At 40.7% G+C, this 18,338-nt stretch overlaps 5 protein-coding genes across 12 annotated transcripts in view; all 5 read left to right on the top strand.

The window, feature by feature from the left end:
• LOC306963728 (protocadherin gamma-C5-like) overlaps window positions 1-18,338 on the top strand; it is a 237,339-nt gene that overhangs the window by 18,839 nt on the left and 200,162 nt on the right. For 2 of the 8 annotated variants that reach the window (XM_079557394.1, XM_079557386.1), the window contains exon 1: window positions 5,802-8,208. The exons of 4 other annotated variants lie outside the window; for them this stretch is intronic. In XM_079557394.1, coding sequence (XP_079413520.1) covers window positions 5,839-8,208 — 2,370 coding nt within the window. In that variant the 5' untranslated portion in view covers window positions 5,802-5,838. Of the gene's footprint in view, window positions 1-1,121; window positions 3,527-5,801; window positions 8,209-18,338 lie in introns of those variants that run through there. 2 more of the 8 variants (XM_079557387.1, XM_079557395.1) reach the window with 2 other exon arrangements.
• Window positions 1-18,338, top strand: part of LOC306963747 (protocadherin beta-16-like) — a 199,545-nt gene that overhangs the window by 23,095 nt on the left and 158,112 nt on the right. The window lies entirely within an intron of this gene.
• Window positions 1-18,338, top strand: part of LOC306963757 (protocadherin gamma-A11-like) — a 91,492-nt gene that overhangs the window by 47,347 nt on the left and 25,807 nt on the right. The gene's annotated exons all lie outside the window — the stretch shown is intronic.
• LOC306963760 (protocadherin gamma-A11-like) lies at window positions 10,116-12,682 on the top strand (the record flags this gene model as incomplete). Its single annotated transcript, XM_079557454.1, has 1 exon — window positions 10,116-12,682. The coding sequence occupies exon 1, from the start codon at window positions 10,307-10,309 to the stop codon at window positions 12,680-12,682; it is 2,376 nt and encodes a 791-aa protein (XP_079413580.1). The 5' UTR covers window positions 10,116-10,306.
• On the top strand, window positions 14,256-16,761 carry LOC306963761 (protocadherin gamma-A11-like; the record flags this gene model as incomplete). Its single annotated transcript, XM_079557455.1, has 1 exon — window positions 14,256-16,761. The coding sequence occupies exon 1, from the start codon at window positions 14,386-14,388 to the stop codon at window positions 16,759-16,761; it is 2,376 nt and encodes a 791-aa protein (XP_079413581.1). The 5' UTR covers window positions 14,256-14,385.

The following is an 18,338-nucleotide window of genomic DNA, read 5'->3' as shown; positions in this document are numbered from 1 at the left end:
TTTTTATTTGTTTCCATGTTTGTATCATAATTTGAAGGTCGACTTTTAAATGATCGTATCTTTTACTTACATGGTAGATTAGCTTCTTTTTTAGGTGTCAGCCGAGGTTGCTTACTTCAGCGTTATGGCAGATAAAGATACCTATTATAAAGTCATACTTCAAAACGTTTGACTCAAATAGACAAGAATACAAGCATTTAATACATTGTGGATCTTTTTATTGCAAAAAAAAAAAAAATCACCTCAAGTGCATGCATTGTTGTGGGCTGGGAGTGGGCAAGGCAACAGTGGTTTATGAGTTTATATGTTTTGAGTGTCATAACATTAATCCGTGGCCTCGTGTTACAGAAACATAAATGATCCGCTGTATGACATTAGGGATCATTTTTGCTCAAATTATTTCTTATGCCTACGTATGTCACAATGCTTGACTTCTCCATGAGTAATATTTTATAGCAGAGGTGGGTAGAACTCACTTATATTTACTCATTTACATGCATACTTTATGTGAAGTAACTCTACTTCTTACTTATCAGAGACGTTTTGGCATACATTACTATTGTTTTTGCTTCTATTTGAGTAACTTTACATTGAATACTCATACTCATTCCATTTTGAGTAAATTGGCGAAAGCTTAGAGTCGAAGCATAATATTGATATATTTTGTGTGCTTAATTCATCAGGATTATTTCTACTTATTTATTATGACGTTATCTTAAAAAAATAAAATATTAGGATTTTTACGTTATTTTTTTCATAATTGATGTCAATACTGAAACATAAGTCAGACTTTTACGCTGAGGCAGTGACTTCAAACTCAAATTACGCAAGTAGTATTTTCACCAAGCACTTTTTTTCCCTTTTAGGGGAGTAATTATTTGGTTTACTTACTACATTTTCCTTCTAGATATTTTAAAGTAATGTAACTCTAACCTGGTTTAATTATTTTGGCTGCCGTAACCACCTCTGGTAACACTCTTGCTTAATACTCAAAAGCCACTTTTGCGGTTGAGCTCACGGTGGCGCTACTTGCCAGTTTATGAAACAACTGGTCAGACGGAGCTATAAGAGTCTACATTCTTCAGCTCTCTGATTTGTGAAAACGTGCAGACCATTGTTGCGTGTTTATACGCGTATGCTCGGAACACGGTAGACGATGGTATATTTACAGAAAACCTGCGCGTTTTGGCTTATTTTTATATGGATTCAAGCCGCACGCGGAGACGTCAGTTATTCCCTACCGGAGGAAACCAAACGAGGATGGATTATTGGAAATATAGCTAAAGATTTGGGGTTGAAGAGCGGTGAACTAAGCCAAAGGAAAGCCCGCATTGAGGCCGAGGAGACGGAGAAGCGTTACTTGGACATAAACGTGGAGAACGGAAACCTGATTGTTGCCGACAGAATTGACCGAGAGGAGCTTTGTGATGAGAGGGCGTCGTGTGTCGTTAAACGGGAGCTCGTTCTGGAGAGTCCTCTTGAGCTTCATCGAGTTAATGTGCACATTCAAGATATAAACGACAACACCCCCAAATTTAACGAAGATATTATTAATCTTGAAATACGTGAGTCTGCAGACAGAGGTGCGCGCTTTTTCATTGAGGAGGCGCATGACGCGGATGTGGGACAGAATTCTGTCCAACAATATGCTCTGAACAAGAATGATCATTTTGTTTTAGTGATCACAGGAAATACCATAGAGCTGGTGCTTGATAAAGAATTAGATCGTGAAAAACAAGATGACATTGATTTGGTTTTGACAGCTTTGGATGGCGGCTCTCCTCAGAGAACAGGGACAGTAGCCATACACGTCACTGTGTTGGATGCTAATGATAACGCCCCTGTGTTTAACCAGGCCATGTATAAAGCCAGTCTGCCTGAAAACTCCCCACTAGACACTGTAGTGGTTACTGTGAGTGCAGCTGATGCAGATAAAGGAGTCAATGGTGATGTGAGTTATGATTTTGGACACGTCACTGAAGATGTTAAAAGGACATTTAGTATAAATGCAAAAACTGGAGAGATTAAAGTTATTGGCAATGTTGACTTTGAAGCCAAACCCTCATTTGAAATACGCGTTAAAGCTAAAGATGGATTAGGTTTGTCCTCTGTTGGAAAAGTAATAATTTCTGTCACTGATGTGAATGATAATGCTCCTGTGGTCAGTTTAAAATCCTTGTCAGATTCTGTAGCAGAAAACACCCCTCCTGGTACAGAGGTGGGCATCATTAATGTGCAGGACAGAGACTCAGAGAACAACAGACAGGTCCGCTGCTCCCTTCAGACTGGTGTCCCTTTCAAGTTAGTCCCTTCCATTAAAAACTATTATTCTCTAGTGACCACAGAACAGCTGGACCGTGAGCTAGTGTCTGATTACAACATTACAATCACTGCCACTGACGAGGGCTCTCCACCTCTGTCCTCCTCTAAAACTGTCCACTTAACTGTAGCTGACATCAATGACAACCCTCCTGTGTTTGAGGAGCTGTCCTACAGCGCATATGTGACTGAAAACAACAAACCTGGCTCCACTTTATGTTCTGTTGCTGCTCGAGACCCAGACTGGAGACAGAACGGGACAGTGGTTTATTCTCTGTTACCTGGTGAGGTGAACGGGGCCCCAGTGTCCTCCTATGTGTCTGTAAATGGAGACACAGGGGTGATCCATGCTGTGAGGGCTTTTGACTATGAACACTTCAGGAGTTTTAAAGTCCATGTGATGGCCAGAGACAATGGGTCTCCTCCACTCAGCAGCAACGTGACAGTCAATGTGTTTATATCTGATGTGAACGACAACTCTCCTCAAATCCTCTACCCCACCCCGGAGGGGAACTCCTTCATGACTGAACTGGTCCCTAAAGCTGCACATGCAGGCTCTCTGGTGTCCAAAGTGATAGCAGTGGACGCAGACTCTGGACAGAACGCCTGGCTGTCCTATCACATAGTCAAATCCACTGAGTCTGGACTTTTTACTATTGGTCTCCACAGTGGAGAAATCAGGACCCAGCGGGACATCTCTGAATCTGACAGCATGAAACAGAACCTTATTGTGGCAGTGAAGGATAACGGACAGCCTCCTCTCTCTGCCACCTGCTCCATGTATTTACTGATCTCTGATAACTTGGCTGAAGTGCCTGAACTCAAGGACATTTCTTACGATGAGAGAGACTCAAAGCTGACATCCTATCTGATCATTGCACTGGTGTCAGTGTCCACATTTTTCCTCACCTTCATTATTATTGTCATGGGTGTGAGGTTCTGTCGCAGGAGGAAGCCCAGACTGTTGTTTGATGGAGCAGTTGCAATCCCCAGTGGTTATCTGCCTCCTAATTATGCAGATGTTGACGGCACAGGAACTTTACGCAGCACTTACAACTATGATGGCTACATGACAACTGGATCCAGGACAAGTGACTTTAAATTTGTCTCGTCCTACAATGACAACACGCTGCCTGTAGACCAGACTCTGAGGAAAAGCCCAACTGACTTTTCTGACGTCTTTGGGGATTTAGAAGAGTGTTCTGAGGTATGAAAAGTAAATCTTTACAAACTCTCTTTACATTCCTTTACATTTATTCATAAGAATTTTCCATGTTTATGATTTCACCAAAAGCTTTGCATCACAATGTCCCTTTTTTACGTTTTCCTTTAAGTCCTTTCATTGTAGCCAAGTGACTTCATATTTTTCACAATCATTTTGAAATTTCATTTACCAGCTTTTTTCTCATATTGTGCACTCTCTGATTAGCCTGGCTAACGCCAGACTAAAATCACAAGTTATATCTAGTCTGGGGACCACCAATTCATTTTCTCGTAGGAGAGGTGTGGTTTATTGGGCGCTACGAATGTCTATCATGCGTCTGCACGTAGCCACAGCCAATCGCATCATCGTAAGAGATGACGTATGACGTACCCACTGTAAACTTTTGAGCTAAATTATTTAGAACACGGCCTAAAGCTTGATTGAAAAATAGCGTTGCGTCTGCTGCTGTCATGTTTGATCCGTAATTAAACTTTTTTTTTTAAATCCGTAAATAAACTACATGCTTCCGTATATCGAGTAGCTCGTCATCATCTTGCCGTCCCCCCTCGTTCTGTGATTGGTCCCCAAATCCATGCGAAAATTTCGGCCATGGTCCCCAGGCTGTTGTGCAGTTCAAAATGATTCGAGCGCACACGGCAGCATTGCGTTAGCCAGGTTACTCTCCGATGACATTAGTTGGGCATTATGTCACACAACTAATTTTTTTTTTTTTTTTACTGTAGTCTTTGAACATTTCCGTTGTACCTTAATTTTTTGGCAGCCTGGAAATCTGAAAAAAGAAACATACTTTGTCAAAGGTCCAAAGAGGTGGATTTGAAATGACTGACACTGCAGTCTCCTTTGCGTCACAACACAAAACTTCAAAAAAATAATTAAGTGACAAACATTCAAACCTCACTTTAAGTTTTGTAAAAAATCGTTGTGGACAGAAGCGATTATGGATTATAGTATTTTGTGAAAGCTTGATTCGTTTGCAGAATGGGTCGTACAGCTTGTGTTGAGAATCATGTCGTTCAATCCCAAGTTTTGCTTTGTTAATAAATGTTTAATCACTCTGCAGCAATTTTAGGACATACTGGTCTGACTGAGTGCTGTGTGTGCTGTCACAGAAGCCAGTAGTGCAGATAGGCAGCATGTCTTCCATCAGTCTACCCCAGGACAGCTGTGGCTATAGCCCACCACAACTGTTTTGGACTTAAATTAATATCACATAGAAATGTAAGGCAACTTGGAGCATCTGGAAAAGTGTGAAATAAGATAAATATCTTATTATATTTTTCATTATTTTAAGTTGACTTTGTTTTGTGTATTTTTTGACACTCTCGTTCACTGACCTGCAAATAAACATTACCTGGATGGTATCACTAGAGCCACATATTAAATTGTTTAAATCCAAAGTGGCCTTCAATTATGGCCTAAAGTTCCATCAAATAAAAAATAAAACATATTTCACTGAGCAGATGATTGTATTTGAGACATAAGTTTTCATTTCATTTAATGTATTATTTTTGTCATGGTAATGCAACATAAAATAAAGCAGCAATCCAGCAAAAAACAAACACACTTTAATACATTAAGGAAAGCTATAGATTGTGTTTGAAGACAACTTTCACATGTGATTGTGTGAGTTTTAGCCTGGCTGAGATTATTGGTTGCTTTTGTGACCAATGACAGCAACCAACGTTTGGAAATGTTAAAACTTATTTTATTGTCTGAACAATAGTTCAATGCTAACTTGCAATTTTTTTTCATGAGCAATTGACCACTTCTCTGACTTCATGCCCACATTATCTAAGCAGTGAAAACTGTCTGACCATGAGACACATTCAGTCATATTGTGCAGAACCATGTTTCTCTGTAGGCTAAGGTATATTTCCTATTGCAAAAAGATATAAAAAAAAAAATTAAAAAAAATGATTACCATTCTTATTCTTACTGTAGACGAAAAAAGTGCACACTCCCTATAACAAAAAAATGATAAACCCATTACACTTTTATGATTAGCCTAATCATAGTTGTTTTTTTTTTTTTTTTTTTTCTAAGTATATAAATGAATTAAAAAAAAATTGAATTGAGTTGGATCGAACGTTTTTCCACCCTAATGTAAAAGAAAAATGCAAAAATGTAAAATCAAATCATTGCTTAAGCTCACGGTGGCGCTATTTGCCAGTTAATGGGACGGACCTTTGTCGTAGCTGCTCTTGCTTCAGCATTTGCATGTGACAGAAAAACTGAGTGCTGGGATTGCAGACCGTTATTGAAGTGTGGTAGATCTCACGCGTAGTCGTGGTACGATGGTATTATTAAGGATAACCTGCGCCTTTTGGCTTATTTTTACATGGATTCAAGCCGCACGCGGAGACGTCAGTTATTCCCTACCGGAGGAAACCAAACGAGGATGGGTTATTGGAAATATAGCTAAAGATTTGGGGCTGAAGAGCAGTGAACTAAGCCACAGGAAAGCCCGCATTGAGGCCGAGGAGACGGAGAAGCGTTACTTTGACATAAACGTGGAGAACGGAAACCTGATTGTTGCCGATAGAATTGACCGAGAGGAGCTTTGTGATGAGAGGGCGTCGTGTGTCGTTAAACGGGAGCTCGTTCTCGAGAGTCCTCTTGAGCTTCACCGAGTTAATGTGCACATTCAAGATATAAACGACAACACCCCGCAATTTAAAGGAGATATTATCAATCTAGAAATACGTGAGTCTGCAGTCAGAGGTGCGCGCTTTTTGATTGAGGAGGCGCATGACGCGGACGTGGGACAGAATTCAGTCCAACAATATGCTCTAAACAAGAATGATAATTTTGTTTTAGTGATCACAGGAAATACCATAGAGCTTGTGCTTGATAAAGAATTAGATCGTGAAAAACAAGATGAACTTGATTTGGTTTTGACAGCTTTGGATGGCGGCTCTCCTCAGAGAACAGGGACAGTAGCCATACACGTCACTGTGTTGGATGCTAATGATAACGCCCCTGTGTTTAACCAGGCCGTGTATAAAGCCAGTCTGCCTGAAAACTCCCCACTAGACACTGTAGTGGTTACTGTGAGTGCAGCTGATGCAGATGAAGGAGTCAATGGCGATGTGAGTTATGATTTTGGACACGTTACTGAAGACGTTAAAAGGACATTTAGCATAAATGCAAAAACTGGAGAGATTAAAGTTATTGGCAATGTTGACTATGAAGCAAAAAAGTCATTTGAAATACGTATAATAGCTAAAGATGGATTAGGTTTGTCCTCTCATGGAAAAGTCATTATTTCTGTCACTGATGTGAATGATAATGCTCCTGTGGTCAGTTTAAAATCCTTGTCAGATTCTGTAGCCGAAAACACTCTTCCTGGTACAGTGGTGGGCATCATTAATGTGCAGGACAGAGACTCAGAGAACAACAGACAGGTCCACTGCTCCCTTCAGACTGGTGTCCCTTTCAAGTTAGTCCCGTCCATTAAAAACTATTATTCTCTAGTGACCACAGAACAGCTGGACCGTGAGCTAGTGTCTGATTACAACATTACAATCACTGCCACTGACGAGGGCTTTCCACCTCTGTCCTCCTCTAAAACTGTCCACTTAACTGTAGCTGACATCAATGACAACCCTCCTGTGTTTGAGGAGCAGTCCTACAGCGCATATGTGACTGAAAACAACAAACCTGGCTCCACTTTATGTTCTGTTGCTGCTCGAGACCCAGACTGGAGACAGAACGGGACAGTGGTTTATTCTCTGTTACCTGGTGAGGTGAACGGGGCCCCAGTGTCCTCCTATGTATCTGTAAATGGAGACACAGGGGTGATCCATGCTGTGAGGGCTTTTGATTATGAACACTTCAGGAGTTTTAAAGTCCATGTGATGGCCAGAGACAATGGGTCTCCTCCACTCAGCAGCAACGTGACAGTCAATGTGTTTATATCTGATGTGAACGACAACTCTCCCCAAATCCTGTACCCCACCCCGGAGGGGAGCTCCTTCATGACTGAACTGGTCCCTAAAGCTGCACATGCAGGCTCTCTGGTGTCCAAAGTGATAGCAGTGGACGCAGACTCTGGACAGAACGCCTGGCTGTCCTATCACATAGTCAAATCCACCGAGTCTGGACTTTTTACTATTGGTCTCCACAGTGGAGAGATCAGGACCCAGCGGGACATCTCTGAATCTGACAGCATGAAACAGAACCTTATTGTGGCAGTGAAGGATAACGGACAGCCTCCTCTCTCTGCCACCTGCTCCATGTATTTACTGATCTCTGATAACTTGGCTGAAGTGCCTGAACTCAAGGACATTTCTTATGATGAGAGAGACTCAAAGCTGACATCCTATCTGATCATTGCACTGGTGTCAGTGTCCACATTTTTCCTCACCTTCATTATTATTGTCATGGGTGTGAGGTTCTGTCGCAGGAGGAAGCCCAGACTGTTGTTTGATGGAGCAGTTGCAATCCCCAGTGGTTATCTGCCTCCTAATTATGCAGATGTTGACGGCACAGGAACTTTACGCAGCACTTACAACTATGATGGCTACATGACAACTGGATCCAGGACAAGTGACTTTAAATTTGTCTCGTCCTACAATGACAACACGCTGCCTGTAGACCAGACTCTGAGGAAAAGCCCCACTGACTTTTCGGACGTCTTTGGGGATTTAGAAGAGTGTTCTGAGGTATGAAAATTAAATCTTTAAAATCTCTCTGCCTTTAAATTCCTTTACATTTATTCATGAGAGTTTTCCATGTTTATGATCTCGCCAAAAGTGATGCATCACAATGTCCCTGTTTATGTTTTCCTTCAAGTCCTTTCATTGCAGCCAAGTCACTTCATATTAGTCACTTTCATTTACCATTATTTTTCTAATTTTTGCCATTTCTGATGACATTAGTTGGGCATTATGTCACACAACTCATTTATTTCTGTTTTTTTTTTACTGTGAGTCTTTGAACATTGCCGTGTTACCTTACTTTTTTCGTAGCCTTGAAATCTGAAAAAAGAAACATGATTTGTCAGTTGTTCAAAGAGGTGGGTTTGAAAAGATTGACAATGCAGTCTATGTGTCATAAAACATTTACAAAAATAATTAGGTTACAAACATGCACACCTCACTAAAAGTATTGTAAAAAATCTTCGTGGAGAGAAGCGATTATGGATTGTAGTGATTTGTGAAAGCTTGATTCGTTTGCAGAATGGTTCGTACAGCTTGTGTTGAGAATCATGGCGTTCAATCCCAAGTTTTGCTTTGTTAATACATGTTTAATCACTCTGCAGCACTTTTCAGACATACTGGCCTGACTGACTGCTGTGTGTGTTGTCACAGGGGCCAGTAGTGCAGATAGGCAGCATCTCTTCCATCAGTCTACCCCAGGACAGCTGTGGCTATTTCTCTCACCAGACCTGTGTTGGACAAATGAATATCACACAGAATTGTAAAGCAACTTGAAGCATCTGGAAAAGTGTGAAATGAGACAAATACCTTGCTATGTTTTTCTTCATTTGACCTCGTTATGTGTATTTTTTTGACACACTCATTCACCGACCTGCAACTTAACATTACCTGGATGGTGTCACTAGAGCCACATATTAAATTGTTTATAATCCAAAGTTGCCTTCAATTATGATCTAAACTTTCATCAAATAAAAAAGAAAAAGTATTTTGCCTAGCAGATGATAGCATTTCAGATTTAAGTCAGGTATAGATTGTTTTTGAAGTGAAATATCATATGTCACTGTGAGTTTTACCCTTGCTGAGATTATTGGTTGCTTCTGTGATAAAAACGTTTGGAAATTGTAAAACTTATTTTGATTGTCTGAACAATATTTCAATGCCAACTTGCTTATTTTCTTTCAAGAGCAAGACGATTGTGGAGTTTATCTTTCATTGCACATTTATATTATACTTTTGGAGGTGCTGTTGATTTGATAGAAAAATATATATAAGTACGGGGACATGTTTTTTGGGAGGGAAATGGTGACTGCTCACTTTCTTTCTTTGTCTCTTTTAATGTTACAATAAGTGGATATTTCTCTAGACTCAATTTTGATGAAGAAATAGAGTAATATTCCTCTCATTTTTTAATGTCTCATATAAACAGAAGTAAATGAAAATGCTTCATTGACAAAGATTGAGTTTAGAAATAAATAAGAGCTGACTGCAGCAGGTTTACTGTTGTGATTTTATGACTGTAGTGTGTGCTGTAGCTGTGCGTTTTTGAGTTTTTTTCTTATATATTATTCTCAAGTAAAGTTGACAACTTCTCTGACTTTATTCCCACATTATAATAAGCAGTGTTAACTGTCTGAACATGCAACACTTTCAGGCTTATTGTGCAGGACCATATTTCGCTATTGGCAAATGCATTTTTCCTATTGCAATAAGATTAAAATGCCATTGTTATTTTTGCTGTAGATTTGCTGTAGATGAATAAGTGCCCCCCTCCCCAGAAGAAATGATCAACTAACTACACTTTTAGGATTAATCATTGTTTTGTGTTGTGTCTCTTTTTTTTTTTCCAACTATATAAATATATGAAAAAATAATTGAATGGAGTTGGACAGATCATTTTTTCCAAGCTTATGTATAAGAAAACAGTAAAAGGGTTAGATCAAATCATTGCTTAAGCTCACGGTGGCGCTATTTGCCAGTTTATGGGACGGACCGTTGTCGTATCTGCACAGGATTCAGCATTTGCATTTCACAGAAAAAACTTAGTGCTGGGATTGCAGACCGTTATTGAAGTGTGGTTGATCACACGCGAGCTCGTGGTACGATGGCATTTTTAAGGATAACCTGCGCCTTTTGGCTTATTTTTACATGGATTCAAGCCGCACGCGGAGACGTCAGTTATTCCCTACCGGAGGAAGCCAAACGAGGATGGGTTATTGGAAATATAGCTAAAGATTTGGGGCTGAAGAGCGGTGAACTAAGCCACAGGAAAGCCCGCATTGAGGCCGAGGAGACGGAGAAGCGTTACTTTGACATAAACGTGGAGAACGGAAACCTGATTGTTGCCGATAGAATTGACCGAGAGGAGCTTTGTGATGAAAGGGCGTCGTGTGTCGTTAAACGGGAGCTCGTTCTGGAGAGTCCTCTTGAGCTTCACCGAGTTAATGTGCACATTCAAGATATAAACGACAACACACCACAATTTAAAGGAGATATTATCAATCTAGAAATACATGAGTCTGCAGACAGAGGTGCGCGCTTTTTCATAGAGGAGGCGCATGACGCGGACGTGGGACAGAATTCAGTCCAACAATATGCTCTAAACAAGAATGACAATTTTGTTTTAGTGATCACAGGAAATACCATAGAGCTGGTGCTTGATAAAGAATTAGATCGTGAAAAACAAGATGAAATTGATTTGGTTTTGACAGCTTTGGATGGCGGCTCTCCTCAGAGAACAGGGACAGTAGCCATACACGTCACTGTGTTGGATGCTAATGATAACGCCCCTGTGTTTAACCAGGCCGTGTATAAAGCCAGTCTGCCTGAAAACTCCCCTCTAGACACTGTAGTGGTTACTGTGAGTGCAGCTGATGCAGATGAAGGAGTCAATGGTGATGTGAGTTATGATTTTGGACACGTTACTGAAGATGTTAAAAGGACATTTAGTATAAATGAAAAAACTGGAGAAATTAAAGTTATTGGCAATGTTGATTTTGAAATAAAAAAGTCATTTGAAATACGCATAATAGCTAAAGATGGATTTGGTTTGTCCTCTCTTGGAAAAGTCATTATTTCTGTCACTGATGTGAATGATAATGCTCCTGTGGTCAGTTTAAAATCCTTGTCAGATTCTGTAGCAGAAAACACCCCTCCTGGTACAGAGGTGGGCATCATTAATGTGCAGGACAGAGACTCAGAGAACAACAGACAGGTCCACTGCTCCCTTCAGATTGGTGTCCCTTTCAAGTTAGTCCCTTCCATTAAAAACTATTATTCTCTAGTGACCACAGAACAGCTGGACCGTGAGCTAGTGTCTGATTACAACATTACAATCACTGCCACTGACGAGGGCTCTCCACCTCTGTCCTCCTCTAAAACTGTCCACTTAACTGTAGCTGACATCAATGACAACCCTCCTGTGTTTGAGGAGCAGTCCTACAGCGCATATGTGACTGAAAACAACAAACCTGGCTCCACTTTATGTTCTGTTGCTGCTCGAGACCCAGACTGGAGACAGAACGGGACAGTGGTTTATTCTCTGTTACCTGGTGAGGTGAATGGGGCCCCAGTGTCCTCCTATGTGTCTGTAAATGGAGACACAGGGGTGATCCATGCTGTGAGGGCTTTTGATTATGAACACTTCAGGAGTTTTAAAGTCCATGTGATGGCCAGAGACAATGGGTCTCCTCCACTCAGCAGCAACGTGACAGTCAATGTGTTTATATCTGATGTGAACGACAACTCTCCTCAAATCCTGTACCCCACCCCGGAGGGGAACTCCTTCATGACTGAACTGGTCCCTAAAGCTGCACATGCAGGCTCTCTGGTGTCCAAAGTGATAGCCGTGGATGCAGACTCTGGACAGAATGCCTGGCTGTCCTATCACATAGTCAAATCCACTGAGCCTGGACTTTTTACTATTGGTCTCCACAGTGGAGAGATCAGGACCCAGCGGGACATCTCTGAATCTGACAGCATGAAACAGAACCTTATTGTGGCAGTGAAGGATAACGGACAGCCTCCTCTCTCTGCCACCTGCTCCATGTATTTTCTGATCTCTGATAACTTGGCTGAAGTGCCTGAACTCAAGGACATTTCTTATGATGAGAGAGACTCAAAGCTGACATCCTATCTGATCATTGCACTGGTGTCAGTGTCCACATTTTTCCTCACCTTCATTATTATTGTCATGGGTGTGAGGTTCTGTCGCAGGAGGAAGCCCAGACTGTTGTTTGATGGAGCAGTTGCAATCCCCAGTGGTTATCTGCCTCCTAATTATGCAGATGTTGACGGCACAGGAACTTTACGCAGCACTTACAACTATGATGGCTACATGACAACTGGATCCAGGACAAGTGACTTTAAATTTGTGTCATCCTACAATGACAACACACTGCCAGTAGACCAGACTCTGAGGAAAAGCCCCACTGACTTTTCGGACGTCTTTGGAGATTTAGAAGAGTGTTCTGAGGTATGAAAAGTAACTCTTTACAGTCTCTCTGCCTTTACATTCCTTTACATTTATTCATGAGAGTTTTCCATGTTTATGATCTCACCAAAAGCTGTGCATCACAATGTCCCTATTTTATGTTTTCCTTCAAGTCGTTTCATTGCAGCCAAGTGACTTTATATTTGTCACGATCATCTCTAAGTTTCATTTTCCAGCATTTTTCCTCATTTGTACACTTTCAGATGACATACGTTGGGCATTATGTCACACAACTAATTTATTTCAGTTTTTTTTTTTTACTGTAAGTCTTTAAACATTTCCATTTTACCTTACTTTTTTGGTTGTCTGGAAATCTGAAAAAATACACATGCTTTGTCAATGGTCCAAAGAGGTGGATTTGAAGAGACTGACACTGCAGTCTCCTTTGCGTCATAACACAAAACTTCACAAACATAATTAGGAGACAAACGTTCACACCTCACTACAAGTATTGTAAAAAATCTTTGTTGCCATTTTAAGTTGACTTCGTTATGTGTAGTTTTTTTGACGCACTCATTCACTGACCTGCAACTTGACATTCCCTGGATGGTATCACTAGAGCCACATATTAAATTGCTTTAAATCCAAAGTTGCCTTTCAATTATGATCTAAATTTCCATCAATGGAAAAAGTCTAAATATTTTACTTAGCAGATGATTGCATTTCAGACTTACGTAAGCTTTGGATTGTGTTTGAAGAGAAGTTTCATATGTGATTGTGTGAGTTTTAGCCTTGCTGAGATTATTTGTTGCTTCTGTGATGAAACAGTTTGGACATTTTACAACTTCTTTGATTTTCTGAACAATATTTAAATGCTAACTTGGTAATTTTGTTTCACAAGCAAGCAGTTTGTGGAGTTTATTATTCATTGTACGTTTATATTATACTTTTGGAGGTGCTGCTGATTTGATAGAAAAAATATATATAACTACAGGGACATGTTTTTTAGGGGGGGGGGGGAAATGGTGACTGCTCACTTTCTTTCTTTGTCTTTTTTAATGTTACAATTTGCAGATATTTTTCAAGACTCAATTTTGATGAAGAATAAGAGTAATATACCGCTCATTTTTTAATGACTCAACAGAAGTAAATGAAAATGCCTAATTGACAAAGATTGAGTTTACAAATAAATAACAGCTGACTGCACCAGGTTTACTGGTGTGATTATATAGTGTGTGCTGTAGCTGTGCGTTATTGAGAGTTTTTTGTTATATATTATTCACAAGTAAAGGTGACAACTTCTCTGACTTTATTCCCACGTAATACTTTCAGGCTTATTGTGCAGGACCATATTTCGCTTTAGGCAAAGGTATTTTTCCTATTTCAGTACGATATAAATACCATTATCATTTTTGCTGCAGACGAATAAGTGCCCCCCTCCCCATGAGAAATTGTTAAGCTTGTATGATTAATAATTGTTTTGTGTCTGTCTCTTTTTTTTTTTTTCTAACTGTAGAAATGTAAAACAAAAAGTGAATTGAATGGAGTTGGATCGAACGTTTTTAAATAAAACAGTAAAATTGTAGGATCAAATCATTGCTTAAGCTCACGGTGGCGCTATTTGCCAGTTTATGGGACGGACCTTTGTCGTATCTGCACATGCTTCAGCATTGCATTTGACAGAAAAACTTAAGGCTGGGATTGCAGACCGTTATTGAAGCGTGGTAGATCTCACGCGAGCTCGTGGTACGATGGCATTTTTAAGGATAACCTGCGCCTTTTGGCTTATTTTTACATGGATTCAAGCCGCGCGCGGAGACGTCAGTTATTCCCTACCGGAGGAAACCAAACGAGGATGGATTATTGGAAATATAGCTAAAGATTTGGGGCTGAAGAGCGGTGAACTAAGCCATAGGAAAGCCCGCATTGAGGTCGAGGAGACGGAGAAGCGTTACTTTGACATAAACGTGGAGAACGGAAACCTGATTGTTGCCGATAGAATTGACCGAGAGGAGCTTTGTGATGAGAGGGCGTCGTGTGTCGTTAAACGGGAGCTCGTTCTGGAGAGTCCTCTTGAGCTTCACCGAGTTAATGTGCACATTCAAGATATAAACGACAACACACCGCAATTTAACGACGAGGTTATTAATCTAGAAATACGTGAGTCTGCAGACAGAGGTGCGCGCTTTTTGCTTGAGGAGGCGCATGACGCGGATGTGGGACAGAATTCAGTCCAACAATATGCTCTACACAAGAATGATAATTTTGTTTTAGTGATCACAGGAAATACTATTGAGCTGGTGCTTGATAAAGAATTAGATCGTGAAAAACAAGATGAAATTGATTTGGTTTTGACAGCTTTGGATGGCGGCTCTCCTCAGAGAACAGGGACAGTAGCCATACACGTCACTGTGTTGGATGCTAATGATAACGCCCCTGTGTTTAACCAGGCCGTGTATAAAGCCAGTCTGCCTGAAAACTCCCCACTAGACACTGTAGTGGTTACTGTGAGTGCAGCTGATGCAGATGAAGGAGTCAACGGTGATGTGAGTTATGATTTTGGACACGTTACTGAAGATGTTAAAAAGACATTTAGTATAAATGCAAAAACTGGAGAGATTAGAGTTATTGGCAATGTTGACTTTGAAGCCAAACCCTCATTTGAAATACGCATTAAAGCTAAAGATGGATTAGGTTTGTCCTCTCATGGAAAAGTCATTATTTCTGTCACTGATGTGAATGATAATGCTCCTGTGGTCAGTTTAAAATCCTTGTCAGATTCTGTAGCAGAAAACACCCCTCCTGGTACAGAGGTGGGCATCATTAATGTGCAGGACAGAGACTCAGAGAACAACAGACAGGTCCACTGCTCCCTTCAGACTGGTGTCCCTTTCAAGTTAGTCCCTTCCATTAAAAACTATTATTCTCTCGTGACCACAGAACAGCTGGACCGTGAGCTAGTGTCTGATTACAACATTACAATCACTGCCACTGACGAGGGCTCTCCACCTCTGTCCTCCTCTAAAACTGTCCACTTAACTGTAGCTGACATCAATGACAACCCTCCTGTGTTTGAGGAGCAGTCCTACAGCGCATATGTGACTGAAAACAACAAACCTGGCTCCACTTTATGTTCTGTTGCTGCTCGAGACCCAGACTGGAGACAGAACGGGACAGTGGTTTATTCTCTGTTACCTGGTGAGGTGAACGGGGCCCCAGTGTCCTCCTATGTATCTGTAAATGGAGACACTGGAGTGATCCATGCTGTGAGGGCTTTTGACTATGAACACTTCAGGAGTTTTAAAGTCCATGTGATGGCCAGAGACAATGGGTCTCCTCCACTCAGCAGCAACGTGACAGTCAATGTGTTTATATCTGATGTGAACGACAACTCTCCTCAAATCCTGTACCCCACCCCGGAGGGGAACTCCTTCATGACTGAACTGGTCCCTAAAGCTGCACATGCAGGCTCTCTGGTGTCCAAAGTGATAGCAGTGGACGCAGACTCTGGACAGAACGCCTGGCTGTCTTATCACATAGTCAAATCCACTGAGTCTGGACTTTTTACTATTGGTCTCCACAGTGGAGAGATCAGGACCCAGCGGGACATCTCTGAATCTGACAGCATGAAACAGAACCTTATTGTGGCAGTGATGGATAACGGACAGCCTCCTCTCTCTGCCACCTGCTCCATGTATTTACTGATCTCTGATAACTTGGCTGAAGTGCCTGAACTCAAGGACATTTCTTATGATGAAAGGGACTCAAAGCTGACATCCTATCTGATCATTGCACTGGTGTCAGTGTCCACATTTTTCCTCACCTTCATTATTATTGTCATGGGTGTGAGGTTCTGTCGCAGGAGGAAGCCCAGACTGTTGTTTGATGGAGCAGTTGCAATCCCCAGTGGTTATCTGCCTCCTAATTATGCAGATGTTGACGGCACTGGAACTTTACGCAGCACTTACAACTATGATGGCTACATGACAACTGGATCCAGGACAAGTGACTTTAAATTTGTCTCATCCTACAATGACAACACACTGTCTGTAGACCAGACTCTGAGGAAAAGCCCCACTGACTTTTCGGACGTCTTTGGAGATTTAGAAGAGTGTTCTGAGGTATGAAAAGTAAATTTTTACAAACTCTCTTTACATTCCTTTACATTTATTCATAAGAGTTTTCCATGTTTATGATTTCACCAAAAGCTATGCATCACAATGTCCCTTTTTTACGTTTTCCTTCAAGTCCTTTCATTGTAGCCAAGTGACTTCATATTTTTCACAATCATTTTGAAATTTCATTTACCAGCATTTTTCTCATATTGTGCACTCTCTGATTAGCCTGGCTAACGCCAGACTAAAATCACAAGTGATATTTAGTCTGGGGACCACCAATTCATTTTCTCATAGGAGAGGTGTGGTTTACGATCGTCCATAGTCGTTTATTGGGCGCTACGAATGTCTATCATGCGTCTGCACGTAGCCACAGCCAATCGCATCATCGTAAGAGATGACGTATGACGTACCCACTGTAAACTTTTGAGCTAAATTATTTAGAACACGGCCTAAAGCTTGATCGAAAAATAGCGTTGCGTCTGCTGCTGTCATGTTTGATCCGTAAATAAACTTTTTTTTTTTTTAATCCGTACATAAACTACATGCTTCCGTATATCGAGTAGCTCGTCATCATCTTGCTGTCCCTCCTCGTTCTGTGATTGGTTCCCAAATCCATGCGAAAATTTCTGCCATGGTCCCCAGGCTGTTGTGCAGTTCGAAATGATTCGAGCGCACACGGCAGCATTGCGTTTGCCAGGTTACTCTCCAATGACATTAGTTGCGCATTATGTCACACAACTAATTTTTTTTTTTTTTTTACTGTAGTCTTTGAACATTTCCGTTGTACCTTAATTTTTTGGCAGCCTGGAAATCTGAAAAAAGAAACATGCTTTGTCAAAGGTCCAGAGGTGGATTTGAAATGACTGACACTGCAGTCTCCTTTGCGTCACAACACAAAACTTCACAAAAATAATTAAGTGACAAACATTCACACCTCACTTTAAGTTTTGTAAAAAATCGTTGTGGACAGAAGCGATTATGGATTATAGTATTTTGTGAAAGCTTGATTCGTTTGCAGAATGGGTCGTACAGCTTGTGTTGAGAATCATGGCGTTCAATCCCAAGTTTTGCTTTGTTAATAAATGTTTAATCACTCTGCAGCAATTTTAGGACATACTGGTCTGACTGAGTGCTGTGTGTGCTGTCACAGAAGCCAGTAGTGCAGATAGGCAGCATGTCTTCCATCAGTCTACCCCAGGACAGCTGTGGCTATAGCCCACCACAACTGTTTTGGACTTAAATTAACATCACATAGAAATGTAAGGCAACTTGGAGCATCTGGAAAAGTGTGAAATGAGACAAATATCTTATTATATTTTTCATTATTTTAAGTTGACTTTGTTTTGTGTATTTTATGACACTCTCATTCACTGACCTGCAAAAAAACATTACCTGGATGGTATCACTATAGCCACATATTAAATTGTTTAAATCCAAAGTTGCCTTCAATTATGGCCTAAAGTTCCATCAAATAAAAAATAAAACATATTTCACTAAGCAGATGATTGTATTTGAGACATAAGTTTTCATTTCATTTAATGTATTATTTTTGTCATGGTAATGCAACATAAAATAAAGCAACAATC

Source organism: Gobius niger, assembly GCF_951799975.1.
Source record: "Gobius niger genome assembly, chromosome: 5".
NCBI classification, from domain to species: Eukaryota; Metazoa; Chordata; class Actinopteri; order Gobiiformes; family Gobiidae; genus Gobius; species Gobius niger.
This window is presented reverse-complemented; position numbering and strand designations above follow the sequence as displayed.